This window comes from Pollachius pollachius (genome assembly GCF_949987615.1).
Source record: "Pollachius pollachius genome assembly, chromosome: 8".
Lineage (NCBI taxonomy): Eukaryota > Metazoa > Chordata > Actinopteri > Gadiformes > Gadidae > Pollachius > Pollachius pollachius.
In genome coordinates, this window is record NC_136941.1 from 15250161 (window position 1) to 15267660 (window position 17500).

At 49.9% G+C, this 17500-nt stretch overlaps 1 protein-coding gene across 1 annotated transcript in view; it reads left to right on the top strand.

Annotated features, from left to right (window-relative positions):
- Positions 1 to 17500, top strand: part of plxnd1 (plexin D1) — a 71790-nt gene that overhangs the window by 44997 nt on the left and 9293 nt on the right. The window contains 11 exon segments of the mRNA XM_079741786.1: positions 782 to 931; positions 3863 to 3977; positions 4902 to 5009; positions 7888 to 8000; positions 10068 to 10172; positions 11721 to 11851; positions 12990 to 13188; positions 13581 to 13727; positions 13969 to 14125; positions 14751 to 14854; positions 16317 to 16380. Coding sequence (XP_079597912.1) covers positions 782 to 931; positions 3863 to 3977; positions 4902 to 5009; positions 7888 to 8000; positions 10068 to 10172; positions 11721 to 11851; positions 12990 to 13188; positions 13581 to 13727; positions 13969 to 14125; positions 14751 to 14854; positions 16317 to 16380 — 1393 coding nt within the window.

Sequence of the window (17500 nt, forward strand, 5' to 3'; positions counted from 1 at the left end):
GTTGAAGCGGCAGAGTGGGAGGAGGAGGAGGAGGAGGAGGAGGAAGGAGAGAGGAGGGAGAAAGAAAAGGAGGGGGAGAGGGAAGAGGAGGAGGAGAGGGAGAAGGAGAGGGAAGAGGAGGAGGGGGAGGAGAAGGATAGAGTGGAGGAGAGGGAGGAGGAGGGGCAGGAGGGGAAGGAGTGGGAGAAGAAGGAGGAGAGGATTGAGAGGTTGGAGGGGGAGGAGAGGGAGGAGGAGAGGGATGATAGGGAGGAGGAGAGGGAGGGGGAGAGGGATGATAGGGAGGAGGGGGAGGAGAGGGAGGGGGAGAGGGAGGAGGAGAGGGAGAGGGAGAGGCAGGATGGGAGGGAGAGGGAGGAGTGGGAGGAGTAGGAGGGAAAGAGAAGGAAGAGGAGGAGGAGGAGGAGGAGGAGAAGACAAGGTGGGGAGGAGAGGGGGGCAGGGGAGATGGCTGGTGTGCTGTGTTAAGCTGAACTGGAGGCCAGGCTGTAGAAGGGTTTCTGGTGCCGGTCGCCTCAGTGTGACAGCACGGTGACAGGCGTGCTTCCTGCCGCAGCCGCTCCTGGCTGTCAGGGTGCTGCCCATCGCCCGCCCGCCTCTCGCGGAGGCAAAAGCCTGCGCCTTGATGCGTGTGTGCCTCTGCGTGGCTTTTTCTGCAGAACAAAAAACAAGCAAGATATGTGTGTCAGCGTTATCTGTGTCTGCTCCGACCAGGCCCACCTGCATTCTCGTGTTTTTAATGTGGGCTCCTTTTTTGCTTCTTTCTTCCCCCTGCCCACAGAAAGGGCCGAGTGATCTGGAGCTGGCTCCCGATGAATATTCAGTGATGATTGGCTCCTACAAGTGTGACATCAGCTTCCACAATGACCAGCTGTTTCACTGTACAATCAACAGCTTGCTGAGCTCCAGCGAGAGAGAGCTCCCTGTCACTGTGAGTAGATATGGGCATATACACGTGTGTGTACACACACACACACACACACACACACACACACACGCGTACACACAAACTCACACATGCACACACACGGGCACACAAGTGTTGACACGAAATCAAAGGACACATGTTAACACGCTCACACCACACAAACGCATACACACACACGTACACACACACTACACAATGCCCTTGTGTTGATTTTGCTACTCAATGGGCCCTGATAAACACGGCCTATGTGACTAAAGGTTCCTGGGTCTTTGAATGATGCCAGACAGTCCCAGAGCGAGTTCAAACGGGACCGGTTTCGGTGGCCGTTGTGCTGCTCGGCAGTTTGGTGGTGCGTCTCTTTATGCATTATGAATGCTTTCTACTCCTTTGTGCTGCCATGAGTCAGCGCTGAATGGATATTTTCATACGGGACGTTGAACCAGGCAGCCCTTTTAACCACAACACAGATGAAGGAACCCCAGGAGAACCACTCCCAAATATCTCCCTCTTTATCTCCCTTCTCTTTTGATCTGTAGTCAGACTGGTCCGGTGATCGCATAACACAGTCCCCAGTAAACACACGCGCGCACACACACGCACACACGCACGGACCCTAACACGCGGAACACGTGCCTCGCCAGAGCTATTGATGTCATTGGTCCTTGATTGTGTTCCGGTTTTGTTTTGTCTCCAAGTTTCCTACGGTCCAAGTGAAAGAGCTCCATTATCACAGAGCCAAGCCCTGCACAGTCATGATAAGCCCAGACCTCCTTCGCGCTCGCTCTCTCACTCTCTCGCTCTCTCGCTCTTGCTCTCTCTCTTCACTCTTGCTCTCGCTCTCACTCTCTCGCTCTCTCTCGCTCTTGCTCCCTCGCTCTCTCTCGCTCTTGCTCCCTCTCTCTCACTCTTGCTCACGCTCTTTCTCTCTCTCTTTCTCTCTCTCTCTCTCTCTCGTTGTTTCTGTCTCTCTCTCCCCTCTCTTTCCGCTCTGTTAGTGGTCCTCCATCCCTAGGTTGCCCATTCTGGCCAGCTTTAAAAGAGCTTCGTTTGGCGGGTGCAGCAGCAGCCATCTATATTTAAACACAGAGCGTGCGGCAAGGTGGAGTGGCTGTTTAAAATAGCCCGCTGTCACAACGCATCCTTGACCCGCGGTCCGGACTCCAGCAGGTATAGCGGCTAGGGACAATCCCTCACTTTGTCACCGAGGCAGGGAGGGACCGGGGAAAGGTTTAGCTCCCAGATCACACTTTCTCTCTAAGTCTTTAGGGCTTTCCCTCCATGACCTCTCTCTATCTCACTCTTATTATTTCTATGCCTCGCTCTACCTCATCCTCTCTCCTTATCTATTCCTCTGTCTTTCTCTTTCTCTCTGTGTCTCTCTTTATCCCTCGCTCCCATCGGTCACACTGTCTTCATCCCCCTCTCTGATCCTCTTTTGTATTTCTCTTCAGCCCTCAGCCTATCCCTCTTTCTCTCTCTATCTATCCCTCTCTCTATCTCCCTATCTCTCCCACTTTATAGCTCTCCCTCGCTCCCTTTTTAGCTCGCCAAGTCCACTCAAGTCTATAAACCCCCCCCTACTCCTCTCCTCCTCTCCTCTTCTCACCACCCACCACGTACCCAGTCTCTCTGTAATTAGCAGCCAGACGTACATTCGAGCCAGAGGTCAGATGCTGTGTCACAGCGCTTATAGGTGTGCGTGCCTTCAGCTCCCCCTGTGTGCACCTGCGTCATTTCCAATGGGAGCCGCTCAGATGGAGAGCGTGCCCGTGTCCTCCGCCAGCGGCCATGCTGTACCAAAGCTGCATACACGCTGTGAAAACAAATATCTTTAAAAGCTTTTCTGAAATAGCTTTATTTTTTTTGTTCTAGCCTGGCTTTGGGTGGCGGCTGATCTATTTTGGGATTGCGCTTATTTAAATATTTCTCTCTCCACTGCCTCTGAAGTTGCGTCGAGCAGCAACGGTGGTGGAGGAGGTGGTGGAGGAGGAGGTGGTGATGGAGGTGGAGGAGGATGAGTAGGAAGGGGGAGGGCCGACAGTGTGTTCAGACCCCAAGCGAAACAGGAACAATGGTATTTTCCCCTCCATTACACCAGAGCAGGCGGCTGCAATCTCTAGGAGTGGGCCTGCTTTAGCCTCCCTGGACAAATAAACGCCTGAACCAGAGAGATATATATTTATCTCTCTCTCGCTCTCTCTGTCTCTCTCTCTCGCTCGCTCTCCCTCAGCATGAGAGAGAGAGAGAGAGACGGAGGAAGGATGCATTGAGCGTCCTCTTAAAGTAAGCCCAGTGTTTGAGGGATTTGGAGTGCGGATTGGGGCCGTACTCTATCAGTATTTGGTCATGAAGTCTGTCACTACTAAGTTTAGGGAAGGCCCCACACAGCGTGCTGACTAATCAGAGGAGCAGAAGTGGAAGTCAGATTTCCTGGTGACTCTTCCATTTCCATACAGCAACGAAACCACTTGTGAGGACACACACATTTGTATAGTGATGTCCTGTGCATATTTGTGTGTGTGTATGTGTGTGTGTGTGTGTGTGTCTGTCTGTGGCTGTGGCTGTGGCTCTGTGTGTGCCATTGTCAGGTTGTGTGCATTTCTAAACTGTCGCATCAGGAACTTTATGTTTGCATAAAATTTGCCCCCACTCACCTATCTTCTTCCTCCCATCTGTCTCTCTCATCTGTTTCTCTCCCTCCATCTTTCTCTTTGTCTTGCTCTCTACTCCCTCTCTCTCCCTCCATCTTGCTCCCTCTCTTTCTGGCCATCCATCTTTCTCTCCCTCCACTTCTCCCTTTCCCTCCATCCCTCTCTCCATTCATGCACCTCTCCCTCCATCTCTGCTCCTCTTAACCTCCATCTCTCTCCCTCCCTCTCTCCATCCATCTCTCTCTCTCGCTCTCTCTCGCTCCCTTCATCTTTCTGTGTGTAGGTGCAAGTGGGGAACTTCCACCACACCATCGCCAAGGTGCAGCTGGGAGGTAGTGAGCTGGCCATCGTCATATCTATCGTGGTGAGCTGTGTGCTGCTGCTGCCGTGCACCGTGGGTAGGTAACACACGCTCACACACACTGGCACACTCTCACACACACTCGCACACTCCCTCTCCCAATCAGGGAGAGAGAGGATGATCGATGTCTGGCTGCCGTAGCAACAAATGCTCCAGATGTGGTCCAGATTGAAAGAAAGAAATAATAATATGGGGAGGTCACCGTGTGCCCGGTCATCCTCAACCCTGTATAATGGACACGGCACACATAGTGCTCTGTTCACCTCTTCCTCTCTCTCTCTCACTCTTTCTCTCTGTGGCTCTCTCGCAGTATCGCTATCTCTCTCGGTGTCGTTTACTCTCTCTCTCTTTCTTTCTTTCTCTCTCTTTCTTTCTGTCTCTCTGTCTCTCTCTCTCTCGCTCTCTTTCTTTCTGTCTCTCTGTCCCTCTCTCTCTGTCTCTCTCTCTCTCTCTCTCTCTCTCTCTCTCTCTCTCTCTTTCTCTCTCTCTCTCTTTCTTTCTCTCTGTCATAAATATATATATATATAATATATATATTTTTTCTGTGTGTGTATGCGTTGGTGTGTTTTCAGGTGACCTTAGGTTGCAGTGTGTCTATTTCAGTGTGTGCTTTGCTTTTAGGGGTTGTGCCCGTGTGCTTTTGAAACTCTGCACGCCGTTATGTGCTGGAGCCTGTCAAGCTCCCATCACAGGCGTGTATTTGCTGAAGGTCCATATGTCGGAGCCATTTATAGACATTCAAAGAATCTAATTGCTTGTAACGTGCTTATACTTACAGAAAATGATATGCTCGCTCAAATGTGTAAATCACACTTATGTAAAATGTTCTCTTTATTCTTTCTCTATGAGTGAACTCTGTCTTAGTGTGCATGCTTGTCTGTCTGTATAGGTGCCATGTCATTCGTTGTTTGGTATGAAGACCTTTGTCTTATTGTGCTCTGTTATTCCTCACTGGCTGCAGCTCTCGTGGTTTACTGCACTAAGAGCCGCAGGGCCGAGCGCTACTGGCAGAAAACCCTGCTGCAGATGGAGGAGATGGAGTCGCAGATCAGAGACGAGATCCGGAAAGGTGTGAATGCACACACACACACACACACACACACCCACTCTGGTCTCATATCACTTTTCTTGGACTTTGCCTTCCCTTTTCTATCCCCGTTTCCCTCTTCATATTTACATTTTGATCAATCTCATCTTTGTAGCAAAATCAAGCACACATAGACAAACACACACATACACACACACAGAGACACACACAACTGAACACGCAGAAACACACACACACACACACACACACACACACACACACACACACACTCAAACACATGAAGACAATAGCAGCATTCAGCCTGTGTGATTTTCTCTGTGGATATTGACCCATTAACCAGATTAAGTAATAAAGTAGTGATGGACCTCATGTTTGTGTGACCGTGGTCACTGTGTTTGTTGGTCAGTGTGTTGGTGTGGCAGAATGTAGCCTCTAGTCTGTAGCTGGAGACAGCTGACCGACCTGGCAGAATGACTCATAAAGCAGTCCTGACAACAGATCAGTCACTTGAACGCACACACACACATGTACGCGCACACAAACACACACACACACACACACACACACACACACACACACACACACATAGATAGAGACACACACACATACTGACACACACACGCACTCACTGGTCACATGACCTCTGATGCATCCACCCTAGAGAAATGAGACCTGCGTGTGCGTGTGTCTGTGTGTGTGTTTGTGTGTGTGTGTTAGTATTTCTTGTTTTCCTTTTGTTTTTGTGTCTCTGTGTGTTAGTGTCCTTGTGTGTCTGTGGCTGTCTGTGTATGTCTTTGTGAGTTAGTGTCCTCATGTGTGTATGTGATTATGTTGGTGTGTGTGAATGTGTTAGTTGGTTAGTGTGTGTACATGGGTTTTTCTGTTTTGCTCATACATTTTTGTCTATGTGTATGCCAGAGCCTATGTGCGTGCATTTGTGTGTGTGTACCTGCGTCCGTGTGTCTGTTTGTGTGGTTCTGTGTGTGTGTGTGTGTGTGTGTGTGTGTGTGTGTGTGTGTGTGTGTCTGTCTAGGACATTAGAGTAGAAGCGCTGCGAAGGCCACTGGGTGTCAGATGCGGCAGATTTATGGGGACGCGTTGGACAGGGAGAGACGCACAGAAAGGGAGGGAGAGAAATGGAGGGAGGAGGCGATAGGGACGAGATTCAGGGGTGGGGGGGGGACATGGAGTAGGAGCAGACACGGGGAGTGTGGGAGATAAGGGGAGAGGTTGGAAGGGTTATTTAGGAAGAGGCAACGCTGAGGGATTTGTGTCTGAGGTCAGGGTAGGGGTGTCAGAACTGATGCAAGAGGGATCGTTCTGAGAGGAGAGGGATGGGTTTGAAGTGTGAAAGAGATAGTGATAGAGAGAGAGATATAGAGATAAAGAGAAACACAGAGAGAGAGAGAGAGAGAGCCACAGGGAGAGAGAGAGTGAGAGAGAGCGTGAGAGAGAGAGGGAAAAAGAGAGACAGACAGACAGAGAAAGAAACAAATAGATAGAGAGAAAGAGAAAAGAGAGAGAGAGAGAGAGCGAGAGGGAGAGAGAGAAAGAGAGCTAAACATATGGAGAGAGGGAGAAAGAGAGAGTGAGAGAGAGACAGATAGAGGAGAGAGAGAGGAAGAGAAACAGAGAACGACAGAGAGAGAGAGAGAGTCAGAGAGAGACAGAGACACAGAGAGCGAGAGAGAGAGAGGTAATGGACGAACTCCAGGTTAAACAGAGAGGATGGTGTTTGTTCATGTCCCAAGATGTGACGTGGCAAGAGAGTGAAGTTGTGTGACTTAGTACTGCAGCTGCTTACGGCTCAGTAGTTTCCAGATGAAATGTGAAGTATTTAAGGAGGTTGGTGTGTGTGTGTGTGGGGAGGGGGTCGTTACTAAGAGGATGATAACTTGGGAGGCGTTGGGGAATATGTTTCAGCCCTAAATCCTCTGACTCCACTATTGCACACGCAGACAGCTTCAAAACCCAAACACGACCCGCTCCTCCACCACCACCGCCACCACCGCCACCACCACCACCACCCTCTGCACCACCACCGCCACCACCACCACCACCCTCTGCACCACCACCACCGCCCTCTAAACACTTTCTCCACAAATAGAACCCGTGCAGCCCTCATGAGATGAGCATATTAGCCGCTCCTAGAAATGAAACAGAACGTGCTACAAGAAAGCTAACGCCGCATCTGTGTGTGTAGATGCGTGCGTGTGTGTGTGTGTGTGAGTGTGTGTGGATGCATATGTGATTAGACACACGCTGGCATATGCTGACACCGCTAGCGACCATGTTAGCCCCAGCCTGCGCCTTGCGGCTCGGATGCGCGTCGCAGATGGAATTGGGCTGCTCCGATTCCCTTTCTTTCCATTTTTTTCTATTGTTTGCGTAAAATATTTGCCAACGTGCGGCGCAGTACCAGACTCAGCACTCTGCCAGGGAATTAGAACGGGAGAGGAACAGACACTGACAGATGGAAAGCAAAGGGGGAGGGGATCTAGAAAAATTGAAAATGTTGGTTCTGCTTCCGATCGCCGTTGTCTTCCCTCCCATCGCATGGCGCGTTAACATTTCACAACTTGATCCTGCAAAATGTCACATTGTGCCGAATTGTAATAGATTATAATAATTTGCCATGTAACACACTGATTCATTTTAAAGAGCTTCACGCTGAGAATGCAAAATGACTAGAGGGTCACAACTGTCACGTGAAATGTCACAACCTTTGTTTAGAATCACTTGCTGATTTTTTTCCCCTCCCTCTGTGTGTGTTTGTGTGTGTGTGTGTGCGTGTGTGTGTGTGTGTGTGTGTGTGTGCGTGGGTGGGTGGGTGCATGCGTGTGTGTGTGTGTGTGTGTGTGTGTGCGTGACTACACCGCACGCCTCCTGTGGCCCCCAGGCTTTGCAGAGCTGCAGACAGACATGACGGACCTGACCAAAGAGCTGAACCGCAGCCAGGGCATTCCCTTCCTGGAGTACAAACAGTTTGTCACGCGCACCTTCTTCCCCAAAGTGAGTCTGCCGTTCTCCCGCCGTCCAGCCCACCCGCCGCCAAAGCTCCACAACTACACTACATCAACTCATTAACCTGTGATTCGCTGCTTGTCTTTTATTTATATAGATATCTGCGTACATGTGGGGTTTCAGGGTAGCACAATATAGCCGTGCCGTATCGCCCTATCGTCTCCCTGACATATGTTCCCCTGGGAGGCGATGTGCTTTGAACCCGCTGTACAGTACATGTGAGCAGAGCTGTAGTTAGTTTGGCTCGAGGTGGGATGAGCGTTTCCTCTGTATGTAAGCACTTTTTTCCCCGTGTTGTGTGATGATGAACCCCCCCCCCCCCTCCCCCCTTAAGGGTTCGGGACTCTGGGGGATTGCTTTGGTGGGTGCTTGTGTTGTTTTTTTGCTGAAACAAGATGGATACATCCAGCAGCCTTTACTCTCCTGAGCTGGGCTCCAGAACAGGCACACAGCCTGGGTCAGAAATCAGAGACTGAAAGGGGGGGAGTTACGCTTGTTTCCTTTTATATTATAGATATTATATAAAAGAGATATTATACAGAATAATTGTATTTCTACAGTGGCCATCAGCACAGTGTTGATTTGAACAAATTGATGCAAACACTAGGAAAGGTTTTTGACACTTTTTTGAGCTTACCAGTACCGGCCAAGTATGTGTTCGCTCTTAATAGCCAATTACGCGCTTACAGATCCACGCCTCAAACAACACGATTCGTGACAAAACTAATGAAAGAAAGTTCAAGAAAGAAGGTGAAACGCCCTGTTCGCCCAGACTGGCGCTCTTCTGCCAGCTCTTCCATGCAGATCAGAGACTAATATCTCACAAACCAGACATTACATTTATTTGTGATACTATTAGTCGTCTAACCACACACATGGGGGTTAAAAGCATCTTCTTTGCCAGTAAACGCAGTCCGCAACTTACTTTATAACTTTCTCTGTCACCCAATCTCTCTCTCACCCTCTATCACCCAAACTCTCTCTCTCTTTCTCTGTCTCTCGCGCTCTCTCTCTCTTTCACCCAATCTGTCTCTCTGTCTCTGTCTCTGTCTCTCTTTGTCTCTCTGTCTCTCTCTCTCTCTCTCTCTCTCTCTCTCTCTCTCTCTCTCTCTCTTCTCTCTCTCTCTCTCTCTCTCTCTTTCTGCATTGCGTGGGATTTGTTCTAGTGGACACAGGGCTGTGGAGGTTTTGTGGTCATGAGGAACGTGAGAGTTGGGGGGGGGGGGGGGGGGGGGCGTGTTGAATGGCGACCCAAGGGCAGTATAAATACGTGTGTCATTACCTCAGCCCTGTCCTTCCAAAACCTGTCCACTAAAACCGCCCACACACATATCAACACTCATATAAGCACAAACCCAGACACAAAAACACTCTCTCACACACACACACACACACACACACACACACACACACACACACACACACACACACACACACACACACACACACACACACACACACCAACACACAAACAACATTCTACCAGCACTTTACCAGCACACCACCCACATGGTGCAAATCCTCACCATGCACACAGAGTGTTTAATGCCTCAAACTTGGGCCACTCTTATGTGTGAAGCTCGTTTCAAATATTTAATCTGCAAAGACACATGTGCAATACCGCGCCAAACACTGTGACTCACGACTGTCTCATCTCTGCGCCAATCCAGACGATGAGCCCACAGCTGAAAGGCTGTGTTGCCTGGCTCTCTCTCTCTCCCTCTCTCCCTCCTGGGCTGTAAAGCTCTCAACACTCCCGCCGTCCCAAGTCCCGGTGTCGTGTTTCTCTCTCTCCATGGTCACTCAGCGCCTATTCAGGGCCGGCTTTAGATATGAAGCCCCTTTGCCTTCCATTATGTAAATCTGCTGCCCGAGACTCAAGGCCGGCTATGTCTGCCTTGCCCCCCCTCTCTCTCTCCCTCTCTGTCAGCCTTACTGTCCGTGTGTCTGTCTGTCCACCCTCATGGCATACCCTCCTGCCCTGCATGCCTAGCGATGTACACGTTTCTCCTCACGTGTGCGTGACTCTGTCCTCTGGACGCGTGCGTGTTTCAGATGTACTCCGACTACGAGAAGAGCCTGGTCCAGCCCATCTATGACAACGACGCCCTGTGCCCCAAAGCGCTCCCGGAGACCCACCCCCTGCTGCAGGACTGGCAGGTAAAGGGTTAAGCCATTAGCTCGCTGTATTCGGCCGCTGTCTGTGGCCCGAGTCCCTCCACTTGGCTGCTTTCTCCCTTCCTTGCTTCACAACTGGGTCACACTAGAGCTTGTTAAAGTTCCACTATGGGGCTGTTTATAAAATGAAAAAAAAAAAAGCATGTATGAGCGAGTGTTAACAGTGTTGTTTGCCGGTCCCTCTGTGTGTGTGTGTGTGTGTGTGTGTGCGCATGTGTGTGTGTGTGTGTGTGTGTGTGTGTGTGTGTGTGTGTGTGTGTGTGTCTGTGTCTGTGTGTGCGTGCTTGTTCAGTGTGTGTGTATGTGTCTGTATGTGACGGTGGTCTGTGTGTTTGTGTTTGTGCGTGCATGTGTGCATTTACATTTGTGCTCATTATTGTGTGTGTGTATGTGCACGTCCGGTTTTGTGACCAGGTCCAGGTGTGTTAATGTGTGCGTTTATCGCCCGGTGCTTAGGGACTCCCGATCACATTTGTGTTTACTTACATGCACCTCATTGCGTTAGTGTGTGCCCATGCATGTGATTCAGTTGTTGCCAGTGTGGCAGCTGGGATTTTAAGCTCGTCAATCATTAACCTAGCTGCTCAGAGTGAGGCAGCAGTTAAACCTTCATGTTGTCTCCTGGACAGCAGAGAGGTTTGATCTTAAGGGTAGCAACCCACGGACGTCTCTTTTAGCCTCTGTGTGCAGCCAAGTGTGCATCTGTGCATGCGTGACCGAGAGAGAGCGAGAGAGAGCAAGAGAGAGGGAGCGAGAGAGGAAGAGAGAGAGAGAGGGAGGGAGCAAGAGAGAGAGAGGGAGGAATGGAGTGAGGCAGAGAGAGAGAGAGAGAGAGAGAGAGAGGGAGAGGGAGAGAGAGAGAGAGAGAGAGAGAGAGAGGGAGCGATGGAGTGAGACAGAGAGAGAGAGAGAGGAAGAGAAAGAAGGGGAGGGAGAGAGGGAGAGAGAGGCAGGCGTTAGCCATTGTGATGCTACTTTTGGGTCTGCAGCCGGGGGGGGTAGACTGTCTAACGGTGATGAAGTGCCTTAGATCCGCACCGTCTTCCACCGAAGTGTTTTCCAGGTCACAGCGAAGAAACCTAACAGGCGGGCATTTATCTTAATGGACATCCCTGTTCTCCTTCTGTCAGCCTGTGAATCCCACCACATGGCCATGGTCCAGGGGGAAGGCTTCATCACGCCGCATATCTCCGCCGCCGCCGCCGCTGCCACCACAGATAGAAGACGCTCATTAAGTCGACGCTGCACATTTTAGGGGCGCATTTCGCCGGCGTCAGCATCCCCCCAGAAAAAAAAAGCCATTGAAATAAACAGAAGGAAACAGAGAATATGATTGACCAAAAGAGTAAATTGGGATGGGGAAATAACGCGGCCTCTAGATGGGAGGCTGGAGGCTGGCAGCCGGCCCCGGTGACGTAGGCAGGGAACAGCAGGTGTAGCCCGATGCAGTAGCCAACCATTCTACTCCACCTATCTTCACTTATTTCTGTCCTCCTCTTTCCCTTTTCCTTTTTTTCCCCTCCTGCCCAGTCCTCCAGCACGACTCAGCCCAACATCGAGGAGGGCATCACGCTCTTCTCCACGCTGCTCAACAACAAGCACTTCCTGGTCACGTTCGTCCATGCCTTGGAGCAGCAGAAGGACTTTGCGGTGCGAGACAGGTAATTAAATGTCAACTCATTACGTTTGCCAGGGAAATGAGCCCTAATGACTGTGAAATGACAATGGTTTATGTTTGAAAGAATGCATTTTCCCTCATTAGCTTTTCTTCGTGTCGTGTGAGGGCACAGATTTAAATTTTCTAGTTTTCTAAAAGCTTTTGGCCGGATATTGCACTTTCTTGGTTTCCTGTGTGTTATATGCTAAACCCTGTGTCAAACCTAAACACGTGAAACATTTGGCAGTTGAGGAACATAAGACAAAACAAATATAAACAACCATTCCTACAGACATTTGCGTCATTGAATGTCTCGAAATACATCTGAACACACCTCTTACACAGAGCCCAGTTGTTTACAATCAACTTATAACTAATTATGTCCTTATACAGAAATCTTTCAGCTCATCTGATCTGTAAGCCTTGACTGCTGGCAGTCTATCAGGCGCCAGTTTGTATCGGATTGCAAACATTATCTCTAGATCTCCATTGTATACTCATGGCTTCTGTTTAGCCTGTTTAAATCTGTTCAAATCGAGACATGTTGCATAATCACAGAGTCGTACAACTCACAAACAATTCAGCAGCTCTTCAGTAAGGAATGATACATTTGTGTTTGTGTGTATTGTGTGAGTTTTACAGACTAATATAAATGTCACATCCAATACCAATTCATCCAACATTCTCCTGTGTGCATATGAACAGATGGTGGTCACTTAAAGCACTGAGGTTCTCACTTCATGTGTCAACATCACTGTACTGCTTTTGGCGAGTTGCTCTGGAGGATAGCCCACAAGAGAGACCGCATATGAGTCCCACTTCCTTGTCAGCATTTGGACTGTTGCTCCCCTGTATTTTACCAAAGGATGTTTGTAATGGTAATCCCCAGCAGGCCATGCCCTGCATTAGATCACAGCTTATTATAGGAACACAGTCACAGGTGGTTTGCGGAAACACTGATGGTGTTGTGTTGGGGAAATGAAACAAAGTCTTGTTGTTGTTGCTCTACATTTACATAATTTATTTCGGCTCCCACCATAGAACCAAAGCTGACAGTGGCATGCGGTGGCTGCCCCTTAAAAGCAGTGTCCTCTCTCTCATCTGTGTTTTTTCTTTTTTTTGTCTCTCGTCTGGCCCCACAGATGTAGCCTCGCCTCGTTGCTCACCATCGCCCTCCATGGTAAACTGGAGTATTACACCAGCATCATGAAAGACCTTCTGGTGGACCTGATCGACGCATCAGCCTCCAAGAATCCCAAGCTCATGCTGCGGCGCACAGAGTCGGTGGTGGAGAAGATGCTGACCAACTGGATGTCCATCTGCATGTACAGCTACCTCAAAGTAAGCAGTGGACAAAGTCGAGTGTGTGTGTGTGTGTCTGTGTGTTTGTGTTAGTTTATTTGTGTGTGTGTGTGTGTGTGTGTGTGTGTGTGTGTGTATGTGTGTGTGTGTGTTTGTGTTCGTTTATTTGTACGTGTGTGTGTGTGTGTGTGTGTGTGTGTGTGTGTGTGTTTGTTTCAGTGTGCCTGTATTTCTATGTGTGTGAGTGTGAATGTGTGACTGTGTGGGTTTGAAATTCGAACCAAAAGTCGCACCAAAACCTGAACCAATTAGCATTTAGCAACGGCTACAAATAAAGACTAAATGTGAGGGTTTAGAAACACTTGCAGCAGTGCAGCCCACGCCTATAGCCGAGTGTAACTGTCACTGCTGTCACTGTGTGTGTCCTATAGGAGACGGTGGGAGAGCCCTTCTTCCTGCTGCTGTGTGCCATCAGGCAGCAGATCAACAAGGGCTCAATAGACGCAATCACGGGCAAAGCTCGCTACACACTCAACGAGGAGTGGCTCCTGAGGGAAAACATCGAAGCGAAGCCACAGGTCAGATACCTCACACGCTGAGGTTGGAGGTCACATTCTAAACACTGATTGGCTAAGAGGGGCCACTTAAGGGTGTGGTGTGTTCAAAGAGAGTGTGAGAGCCATAAACACGATCTTTTGCGATCCTGCACCGTGACGAAGAGATTCCAGACTCCCACTCATTTTCACATGTATGAGTGTGTGTGTGTGTGTGTGCGTCTGTGTGTGTGTGTTGGTTTGTGTGTGTTCATTTTGTTTGCAGAACATAAACGTGTCCTTCCAGGGCTGTGGCATGGATTCCCTGTCAGTCAAGGTTATGAACACAGACACGATCTGTCAGGTGAAGGAGAAGATCATCGAGGGCTTTTACAAAAACCTCCCCTTCTCCCAGTGGCCGCGGGCAGAGGACGTGGACCTAGGTAAGAGGACCTTTCTCTCTCCCTCCCTCTATCCGGTCAACCTTTGTCCCAAGCGCCTCGGATATTGTAATCTTTCCTTGCGAAAGGTCAGTTCCTCTTATGAAGCTCAACTAACCTGCGGCTGTAATATAGCAGATGGCAGAATACGTGGAGGGTGTGAGGTAATAAGCACAAGGACTTATTGCTTTCAGAGCGGCTGTGCTGCAGCCTCCAGTGAGGATTTGATTAATGGCCCAAGAAACTATCCACTGGTTGTGACAGAGAGTAAAAGCAGCCCTGCCCTGTGCTTCTCTCTCTAAATTACACAGATAAATATTCTCATATATCTTCTCTCTTCTCCTCTCCCCTCCTCTCCTGTCCTCTCCTGCCCTTGTTCCTCTCCTCTCCTCTCTCCTCCTCTCCTCTCCTCTCCTCGCCTCTCTGTTCCTCTCCTCTCCACTTTTTATCTCTCTCATGTCACTCTTCCCTCTCCTCCCCTCTTCTGTTTTCCCCTCTCCTCTCCTCTCTTCCTCTCCTTCCCTCATGTCCTCGCCACTCCTTCTCTCCTCCTCCCATCGCCTCTCATGTCCTCTCTGCTCCTCCCATCTCATCTCCTTGCCCTCCTCTCTCCCCTTGTCTCCTCCAGAGTTGTTTGCTTCGGGCAGTAGCAGTAAGATACTGCAGGACATCGACAACTCCTCATTGATGGAGGACGGACGGAAGAAACTCAACACAGTGTCCCATTACCAGGTGTGTGTGTGTGTTTGTGTTTGCGTGTTTGTGTCGGTATACCTTGTGTATTGTCTCTTCTCTTGACACAGATCAGTTGTGTCAAGTGTGTGTGCATGTGTGTGTGAAATCGCTGTAAAAGGTGTGATCGTGTGCTCCACATGAGCCCTTTCATATCATTAAGCCAACATCAGGAGAAACAGGAGGTGAGAAGGCTTAGTAAATGGTGGTCATATGGTGTGCATGGTTGGAGGTCTACCCTCCCTCTACCCATGGTGCACCTGGATGTGCCAAACTCTAGGGACCGTATGGTGTTACCTAGGTGTAGCCTAGGTAATGCCATACGGTCTTTCCGACCATTCACATACATAGGCCATTTCTAAATATTTAATTAAGCTTAGCATCAGTTTTATAGCTTTTTATTTAGCTAATGCAAATCTCTCAAGTCAGGCATTGGCCTCTTGATCTAATTTGTGGAGGGAGATTCGATCTCTTTTCAGTCTTTGAAGAGGGCAGGCTTCAATAATATGCTCCATAGTTTGCTCCTCTCCGCAGGCACACATTGGGCTGCTTCACCACCCATTTTATTAATGAATGAACCTTTTAGAAAGAGGCCGTCGCGACTTTGCTCACAATTTGTGAGCCAAACGTGTCCAATGGTGACTCAGTCTGAGATGTGTGATCCTGAAGCGCCCGGTCGGGAAGAAAAAACCTCAAGGAATGTACAAGTTACTTGTAGGCGTATTTGTCGACGCCGGTGTTCATTTGTGTGTGAGTAAACAGACACAGGGTGACCTTTGCCCTCCGCCCTGTCACGTTGACGTGTTAAGTGCTCTGTTTAGTTTGGTGCGAGCACTGGGGGGCAGAGCTGTGAAAGCAGCTCTCCCTGGCCGGCTGCTTGGTTCACTGGCAAGGCTGTTCAATCCATTTCACCACGGGCCGACTTTAATGAGCCCAGCCAGTCCCCTGCAGTCTGGTTGTCACTGTAGAAGAAGCCCACACACAACACACGACACACGCACACACACACACAAACAAGTTCACATGCATGCACACACACACACACAAACACACATCATTACATGCAGATATAGGCAATTGTTACATATGCCTCAGCACGTGTAACAATTACCGCACCCAGCACCCCAAACTAATTCTGTCTTTGTCTGAGAGGGGTCTCTCTCATTCTCTCATCCTCTCTCTCTTCCCCTCCCTCTCTCTCTCTCTCTCTCTCTCTCTCTCTCTCTCCTCTCTCTCTCTCTCTCTCTCATTTAAAGGCACACACACATGTTCTTGTATTCAAAGACACACATGGGCACCACTCAACGCTCCTCTCCCCAAGAGGACTTTGCTAACGATGCTCATCTGGTGCTCCTTCGACTCACCTTTGACCCTGTGACCCCTTTGGCCCACCCCTCAACCCCCCCTCCCCCCCCCCCCCCCCCCCCCCCCCCCCCTCTCCTCGCCACCTTACTCCCCACAGATTCCAGAGGGTGCTTCGCTGGCCATGAGCATGAAAGACAAGAGGGATAACACGTTGGGGCGAGGTATGTACCCCCCATACACACACACACACAAACACACACACACACAAACACCAAAACACGCACCCTGTCACCTCATCACACACCACCAGCGTGGATTAACACACACACACACAGACGGACACACACTCACTCACAACCTCCCCAAAGTCTCTCTTCATCATGGAAACACAATCGCCTCCGTGTAAACACACACCAAACCACAAACTCGGGGTACACGCATAAACACGTCTGCGCCAATCCATCACATGGGCCCCGGTCACCCTCCTAGGGCGATGTGCACAAGTGTGTGTGAACGTCTAAACACCGCCGTTTCCAAGGACTCGCTTGTTCGGACGCTGTGGCAAGAAAAGCCCTCTTCCTGGTCGCTGTTGACAGAGGGGTTGAGAGGAAGGAAGCAGCCTTTAGCCGCCTGCTCCGTCCCTATCCAGGCCCTACCTTTGCATAATCATTAGCAGACTTGGGCTGGGGGTGGGGGGGGGGGGGGGGGGGGGGGGGGGGGCTCTTTGTTGTCGCTTTCCAGCTTTGTCCATCGTAGTCTCTCCGTCTTATTCATAGCAGGCCAGAAATGAGCCGAAGGGAGCCAAGCCTGGCGGTGAGCTCAGAGCATCAAACAGGGGCCTAATGTGCCTGTAGTGTTCCCCTGCTAATATGAAACAATCTTCCTGCCCGACTGTGATGGGCTAGGGTAAGGAGGGGGGGGGAGGGGGGGCTGGACCGAGGCCCGCTGGGCGCCAGAATCGCTGGCGAGCCGACTGTAATGAGAACACAGTCACAATGGGAGTCGGGTTTTGTGAGTGTCTGTGTGGGTGTGTGAGTGTGTAAGGTGTGTGCGCTTGTGGAAAATTATTTGGGTGTGGGCGAAGTGGATGTTTCATGTATGTTTGCCCACATACGTGAGTGTGTTGAAAGAAGATAGCCCTGGCCTGTGTTCTGTTAGTGTGTGTATATAAACCGGCAAGGTCTCACGTTCGATTATTTTTTCTCCCTTGACAATTCCTGGGCATTACCATCTCATTACCGCGGCTCCTAGACCAATCATGGAGGCTGTATGTCTGCCTCTCCTCATCTGCTTCCATTCTCTCTCCTTTCACTCATAATCTTTCTCTTCCATTTTCACAGA